The sequence below is a fragment of the Octopus bimaculoides genome, chromosome 11, assembly GCF_001194135.2.
Source record: "Octopus bimaculoides isolate UCB-OBI-ISO-001 chromosome 11, ASM119413v2, whole genome shotgun sequence".
NCBI lineage: Eukaryota > Metazoa > Mollusca > Cephalopoda > Octopoda > Octopodidae > Octopus > Octopus bimaculoides.
Window position 1 is genome coordinate 105674 of NC_068991.1, and position 8550 is coordinate 114223.

General features: G+C 35.6%; 1 protein-coding gene across 1 annotated transcript in view; it reads right to left on the reverse strand.

Moving 5' to 3' along the window:
• LOC106881203 (uncharacterized) overlaps window positions 1–8550 on the reverse strand; it is an 18852-nt gene that overhangs the window by 9459 nt on the left and 843 nt on the right. Inside the window, exons 2-7 of the mRNA XM_014931505.2 lie at window positions 7219–7297; window positions 6241–6294; window positions 4602–4647; window positions 3181–3432; window positions 2146–2268; window positions 870–908 (exon numbers count right to left, since the gene is read on the reverse strand). Of these exons, the coding sequence (XP_014786991.2) occupies window positions 870–908; window positions 2146–2268; window positions 3181–3432; window positions 4602–4647; window positions 6241–6294; window positions 7219–7297 (593 nt within the window). The remainder of the gene's footprint in view (window positions 1–869; window positions 909–2145; window positions 2269–3180; window positions 3433–4601; window positions 4648–6240; window positions 6295–7218; window positions 7298–8550) is intronic.

Sequence of the window (8550 nt, forward strand, 5' to 3'; positions counted from 1 at the left end):
GGAAGGCAGACAAACCACAATCGATCTGTACAAAAGGCATAGGTAGAAACTCCATAAGATGTACCCAGTGTAAGCCATGGACACACAAGAGGTGTAGTAATATCAAAGGAAGGCTAACTGGGAAGATAGTTTTTGTATGTGGCAGATGCTCAGGAGTAATAAACACTGAAAATGTGCAGAGAACAACTTGTGTCACATTCCAGGGAGAAAAACTAGAAGTAGTTGATAGCTTCCGTTACCTAGGTGACCAAATCATTTGTAGGGGCAGGAAGCTCTGAAAGTGTAGCTGCTAGGATAAGAATAGCCTGGGCAAAGTTCAGAGAGCCCCTACTTCCGCTGGTGACAAAGGGCCTCTCACTCAGAGTAAAAGGTAGACTATGACGCATGTGTGCGAACTGCCATGCTACATGGCAGTGAATCATGGGCCATGACTGCTGATGACATGCATAAGCTCGCAAGCAATGAAGCCGGTATGCTCCAATGGATGTGTATTGTCAGTATGCATACACAACAGAGTGTAAGTGCCCTGAGAGAAAAGTTGGATTCAAGAAGCATCAGATGTGGTGTGCAAGAGAGACGGCTGCGCTGGTATGGTCATGTGTTGTGAATGGATGAGGACAGCTGTTACAGGAGAATAGTATGGGATTATGTGATGTTCATTCTTCTCTTCCAATATATTAGTCTTCTCACTGATCTCAGACACAAACTTGTGAATTAAGTCATTCCTAAAATCTATGTAAAAAATGGAAATAAAACAAGGGGTGGAATTTATCAAAGTAAGGTCTGACTCCAGCTAAAGAAATATTTAACTATATATACACACACACATATATATATATATAGGAAAGAGTATAATACAAATATCTTACTTCCTTGACAGATCTACTTAATCCAAGAGCAGAGTAAATCTAGAAAAAAAAAAAAAAATTGTGATTAAGTGACAAAAAGTTACAAGCAAGATTACCCCCACCCCACGTGTATATCTATCTATACCTATAGTATAGCTCAGTTTGTGTGTGTGTGTGTGTGTTGCATCTATAGAAATCCACACCTTAACAAAAAGTTTTTTAAATGAATTCTCCGATATAGATCTCCACTCATCTTTATTCAGGCATATAATTTAGTATTTTATACACACCGGACCACTTGGAATTTTCATTTTTATTTTTTCCTTTAGACTCATTTACAACTCTTTCGGCTTTTCTATATTTATTATCAAGATCACACAGTGGTTGTGGGAAAAACTCTTTTTAAAAAACTTTAAAAATTCTATCTCTGATGAAGGAAATGCAGCCACCAAAGTCAAAGGAAAAAGTTTTTTCTTTGTGTATTCCCTGAAACGATTGCAAGATATCTCACTTCATTATATTTTTATTTCAGCCATGAACTGCTTTATTTTTATTTCATTCGAGGACAATTTAAAATCGTTTTACTCTACTTAATTTTATTTCATTCAAGGGCTATCGTAAATCAACATCTCACCTGCTTGTGATTTTAATTTATTTTATCAGATGTAATTTTCTGTATATATCTTGTGATCACCCAACCTTGGAATTATATAATAAAAATATATATGTATATATTTGATTGTATTCCCAATTTGAATATGTATTGGCCGGACAAGGAGGATGATAAATTAATCTGTTTTCTCTCGCTCCTTGAACTTTGATATTTGCTCAATATATTGAGCCCTTCCATGTTATTCTGTGGAAAAAGTTATATATCATCATCATCGTTTAACGTCCGCTTTCCATGCTAGCATGGGTTGGACGATTTGACTGAGGACTGGTGAAACCGGATGGCAACACCAGGCTCCAATCTAATTTGGCAGAGTTTCTACAGCTGGATGCCCTTCCTAACGCCAACCACTCAACATTGTAGCTCACTTGAAGCATTGTAATAGAGAAGTAGAAAATGAAAGAAAAGAGAAATACGGAAAGCTTCTAATGATGCAGAGTTTTCAAAAGGAAAAAAGGAACTTTAAATTTTGGGTGCAAAGGCCTATCTTAGTCAAAGATCTGTGCATTTGCATAGATTTTGTTATTTTCAACTGCTCAGCATTTGGGTTAGCAGCAGCAGCAACTCTCCAACTGTTGGTAATATTTAGAATTCAACATTTCTGAAAAATATTTTTAAATGTCTCACATTTTTTGAAGAATCTTGAAAAGAAGGGAAAGAAGATTTCGTTTCTGCCAACCACTGTTTAATAGACTTCTGTGATCCAAAGAAAAGAAGTAGAATATCACAGCCTAAAGCTTTCAAATCTGACTGCAAAATGAAATAAAACTGTGTCAGTAATTTTATCAATTTAAGTATTTAGGGACATAAGGTGGAAAAAAAAAAAATTTTTAGGGTTAATAGTAAATTTAAATATTTTTTCAAATATTTCTTATATTAATGGCAACTTAGCAGTTCTGAATAGATATCTTAAACTTCTTAGAAACATTGTTTATAATCTAGAAGGGTATATTCTGAGCAAGGTAAGTGAAAAGTTAGGCAAAATATGTAAAATGATGTCAATAAATAAAAGCCATAGAAAATATATTGTATAACTTTACATAGGTTGTTTAATACTTTTATAATATTTTGGGAAGCATTCTTCTTATCAAATAAGGGAAAGAAAATAATCCATGAACTTAGAGCGAAGTGTTGTTACTGGCAGGCCATTTTGGGGTGTTGGATTACAAGAAGGTGAACAGACAAAGAAGACTCAGTATTCAACAGATACATAGGAGCAAAAACTAAAGACATATAAGAGACAAATTTTCTGAAATGCACAGATGGTTCTCTGGAGGTAGTCAATAGTTTCTATTACCTATGTGATCTTATTAGCAGTGGAGGAGAATTTTCTGCAAGTCTAGTTTCTAGAACAGAACCAGCTGGAGAAAGTTCTGTTGTGGCACCTGCTGCCAATTAAGTCATTTGGTTAGTAAAGAGACCTATTTCTAGGGAGCCTTCTCACTGTTTTCCATGTTTAATGCCTCTGTGCACCTGCCACATTTTATGGTTACCACTGCTGTTAGCCTGTCTGTAACCTATATATACATAAATACAGGATCACAAGTAGGTTAACATGTAAAAAGGAATGTTACATAACCTATCTGCAGAAGAAAGTGAGACAACAAATATGATTGCAAGAGTTATTGTAGACTGGTGGTGGGGGGGAAGAAACAAGCCTACCTTCCGAGTTTCTAGCTCCATTACGTGTTTACGTCAGGGTAGTCATGCAAAGTGGCGCTGGAGAACAAGTAGTAAATAAGGAGAAGTGAAAGCTGGGAGTAATTTGTCCAGAGTAACTGAATTTCCCTCTACTACATCAACAACTGTTAGTTGCTGGGATAAATACTCTCCAGCCTCAAGTATTTTAGTTTTCTCACGGGACTCACCATGGATAGCAGCATCAACAGTGTGAAGAAACTGATCCCATTCTATCTGTAAAAAGGATACAAACCAAAAGAGAACATTAAAGAAGGTTGGCTAGGCATGAATTAGCTAATTACACAAGAAATGTCGGTGTGCTTTTGAGGAGATGTGTAAATGTTTTATGTTTGAACTTTTTTTGAAGATAAAAAACTGACACTTCCACCTCTTGTGTAACTTGTTAGTCTTGAAGTATTTTCATGAGGTAAAGAAAATGTTTGATGAGCAGATGATTGCATACATATCCAAATATATACACAAATATATACACAAATATATACACAAATATATACACAAATATATACACAAATTCTAGTTTTTGTTAAAGAGGGTCTAATAATATATATCCTCTTATACAAAATCAACTGTATAATTAGTTAGCTGTAAAAAAAAACAATTATTACAGCAATAATGGAAATTGACAAATTTTGTCAAAGCAATATCAACCATGAAGAAGATGATGGGTGTGTGTGTGTGTGCGTACATATATATATATATATATATATATATATATATATACACACATATATATGAGTTTTTCTTCTCCTAGATGAGTTGCCATCACCATGGGTAAGGAGTCTCATCTGCCCCATACATGTACATACACACAAAAAAAAAAGTAAAAATATATGAGAGCATTCAACGACAATATGAATCTTCGAAGACAGTTGCCCCCATAAATTCCAAAATAAAATTTGGGATGTATGGAGGCTCAAAGTTGGGAACGAAAACAGGACAGTGGAGACATACAAGGAAACTGAACGAAAACAAACATGGAAGGTTATTAGACCAGAACGAGGGGAAAATAGTGAACACTGGGAGAAATATTTTCTTTGAAAAGGGAAAAGATAGAAGAGAGAGATAGAAGATGTCCAGTCCTTAGAAAGTCGTGCAGGAAAAGCAAGATGGATGATGGTCACATGTGAGCAACGAGAGAGAGAGAAAAAAGAAAGAGGGGGAGAGAGAGAGAAACAGATGGAAAACAGTGAAGGAGAGAAAAAGGGAATTAGAGAAGGATGGGGGAGAAAACAGTATAGAATCACATCAAAAAGGTGAAGATAAACTTATTTGGAAATGGATGCGTGGCATTCAATGAAATAATAATATAAATTATATATATATATATATTAGTAAAACAATAAAAAATGTTAAAGAAATACTACAAAAATGTCATGCATTACCTCGAATTCAATGAGATTATTTGCCAGCTCTTTTACGGAAGAATTTCTAAAACAAATAAAAATACTGACATTTCAAATGAAGAAATTTGATTCATCATTTTTGTTTCTTTTCACCAACTTTAAGGCAGGGTGTAGTGCAGTGGGGTGGAGTATTGATATGGTACAGTGGGGGTGAAGTGTAGTGGACAGGGAACATTCACAGTTGTGTTAGCTGAGGAAAGGAGCACTAATGAACATCAGTGGTGATTTCTGGCCCATAACTCTGAACTCAGAATTTAAGATTTTGGCCATGGTACATGGTGCTTGTTAGTAATGTGGTTAGGAGCATGTAGACGTGCAGGATTCCTGGCAGTTCTATTCACAACCATCTCTTTCCTCAAGCAATACATCCCAGAGTAGGTGACTATTAACCCTTTCAATACTAACCCGACTGAAACCACCTCTGGCTCTGAGTACAAATGTCTCATTTTCATAAGTTTTGAATTAAAATCTTCCACCAAACTTTAGTCACAATTTATGTTCCTAACACTAGCTGAATGATAACTAAGTTATTTTACTAAATTCTTTGTTATATCTAAAATTAATTGAAAGAAACACAGAGCATCTCAAAATAAATATTGTATTGAAAGGGTTAAGTATGGTTTTGATGAAGCTCTGATCCATTCGGATCAATCCAAAAGCCTTAGACAAATTTGCTTATCAGTATTCAGTGCACCTAGTTTTGATTTTGTTTGCAGGTTGGGTCCCTTCAATGACGAGAAGCTTTTGTTCTGTGACCAGACTAAATGGCCACTGGTCAAAATCATTTCAAATCTCATGCTTAACCTATGTCCTTTCACATTGCTTCTACATATTTGATCTCATGAGCCAGTGTTGCAGAAATGCAGAAGTTAGTGGTGTTGAGGGGCATCCCATTTCATCTAGGATACAAGAAGGCTGTGTCAATGTATGCAGACAACATCACCACAGAAGCCATGTTGGTCAGCACTATACTGAAGGAATAGGAAGGAGTCACAGGAGGAAGTATTAATTCAGTAGCTTTTGTCCCTCCTGCATCAATAAAATAACACTGGAACTGAAGGTGTTAACTAATCCCTCCCCTCAAAACAACTGACCTTATGCCAAAGAAATCACTGTTAGAGTGGTGTGTGAGAGAATTACATTCTGAGTTCAAATCCTGCTGTAGTCAACTCTATATTTCATCCTTTCAGAGTAAATAAAATAGCCAACAACTATGATTGAATTAACTAAAAACCCTTCCCAAAAGTTGTGGCTTTGCACCAAAGTCAGATATTAATTTCAAGGACTGGCAAAATCAATAACACTAGACAAAGTATTTAAGTCCCTTCATGTTTTGTTGATTTGGGTCAATAGTGAAGAAATACTACTACTACTACTACTACTACTACTACTACTAATAATAATAATAATAATAATGGGTGTTCTTGAAATGTCTCTAACTAATCCCATGCTAGCATGGAAAATGGATGTTAAATGATGATGATGATAACCCCTACACATTTAGGGTTAATGTAAGAAAGGCCAAGGCAGTATTTGAACTGATGAAATCATCATTTCTAACAGCTTTACCACTAGATAAAACAACCCACAATACCATAATTTAGTTAAAATTATTTACCTGAAATGCTTTCCTAGCTGTAAATCCAGTTCCTTTCGATTTTGAATGCCAAGGCTGTCGTAAATTCAGTAAAACAGGAAGAAGTGAATAAAAAATGTTTTGTTAGATAAAAAAAGAATTTCAAACATTAAATATTATCACCATTATCATTACTATTCTATACATCTACATTTTGTCCTATTATAATCAAGCAGGAATATTTTTTGTCACCAACTCGAACTTGTATATATCATTAGAGAAATAGTTTTAAAATAAGTTCCCTACTTATAGCAAACTAGTCATACATGATGTAGGAATTGTACCTGGGGAAAATAAGGAGACAAAAAGTTTTATGGGTTCATTCTTAGAACAACCAAAAGTCTTTTGCTATTGTTTTTTGTGACTTCGATTAAATAATAGACAGATGCATTGAGTTATATTGAAATTGAAAAATTAAGTTTAATTTTCAGATGTCATTTTTGCAACAACAATGTCACACTGCAATGTGGGTTTCAAATTTTGGCACAAGGTTAGCAATTTTGGGGGAGGAAGGAAGTCAATGACATCAACCCCCAACTGATAATTATTTCATTGACTCCAAGAGGATGAAAGGCAAAGCTGACATTGGCAGAATTTGAACTCAAAATATAAAGACAAACAAAATACTTGGCAGCATTTTGCCTGGCAATGCTTATAATTCTTCAAAATAACCACTTCACACTAACATAGGTTGGATTTTTTTAACAAAGTCTTTCAAAGTCACTTTTTTTCTCTACATTTAACAGCTTCTCACCCACATGACTGTTTATCCATAAAATTATGTTTGGGTAGTTTAACTGTCAAGTAAAGGACACACTTCACCTAATAAGGTTCCTTGTGCTGATCACAAAGTCTATATCACAACACATTTACCACAGAATCACTATATTAAATACTGAGCTTATGTCATCTTATGCTTTCATAAATTCATCTTGCAAATTTTAAATTTGAATACCTTACCTTCTAAACAACGTATTGTATGTGTTGGCGAGCTGAAACATTTTTCCCACTTTTGAGGAAATGAAATTTTCAAGACAATCTGAAAAACACAAATTATATAATGAAAAGTTAAATAGGGGTTTCACATGCACATAAGGGCAAGACAAACAAATCACAGTTTTGCAAGCTCACAAATGCAGGGGCCATGATAAAACACTCAGTGCATTCTGTATAGTGGTTGTCTGGCAGTATAAACCATGCTCAAACATTGAACGCTACACAGTCCTCAGACCTTTCAGATCTTATCAAACTCTCCAACTAAAGACAGCAAGTAAGAAGGTGATGTTGATGTGGTATTTGATTTTTATTGAGAAGAGACTCAAGGAAAATAGAAAGCAAAGTCGATCTGGGCAGGATTCAAACATAAATCATTCTACTGATTTTGCCACTAATATGTTAATTATTTAGGTTCAAAGTCAATTGAAGTTGATTACATTGAATAATACAGTATATAACTGGTGCTGCATATATCAGCTTTAGTGTACCTGTTCTTTCCTGGTTATTAATTACACTGACCTTAAACATTAGGATTGTAGAATTACTAAAATTCTAGCTTATGGAGCAACACGTATCGCAAAGATGGTACGTTTCAAAGAAGGTACAACATTGGCAACATCAATAATGCTGCCAAGGTCAGTGCTTGGGTACTCAGCACTTTCGATCAGCCCTGCAATGTACACTACCAACTTCTTCAACAACACCTTCCAACTAACCATCTTCACTACACCAGCAGGAAATTGCAGTCAAAAAAAAAAAAAGATCAATAGTTTTATGATCAAGCACACCGTGGAGTAAATTTGTAACTCGGCAAAATTTGAAATATTTCACACCAAATCGTGTGACAGGCCATATCACCACACAACCCTCTCGCCCCCTTCATCCCCCAACTCACGTTGTCTCATCTTCTTTGTTCCGGGAGTGTTCCCATGTTCTTATTAAGTTGTTATTAACTAGATTTAAAAAAATTGTGTAAGTTATTTGAGTGCTCCAGGCGATCGTCCATTCAAGAGAACAGGCTCTAGCAGCCCACTTTAGAGTAAGAAAAATTGGTAGAGCGCCGAACATCTTTGCAGTATTTAGTTAGCATTAGGAAGGAATTTCAACCATGTTTCGTGGTCTGCTACCACAACAGCTCCTTTATAGGATCCAGTTAGCTCAAGACATCATCAGGAGGAACCACGTCCGGTTTCGGCCCCTACTCCTCTACCGTTTTGACGTGGCGGGGCCCCTCCTTTCGGAGGTGTCTTCAGCTCTGGTGTTGGGTGCATGTCTTCTTTCGCTGTTTGTGACTGT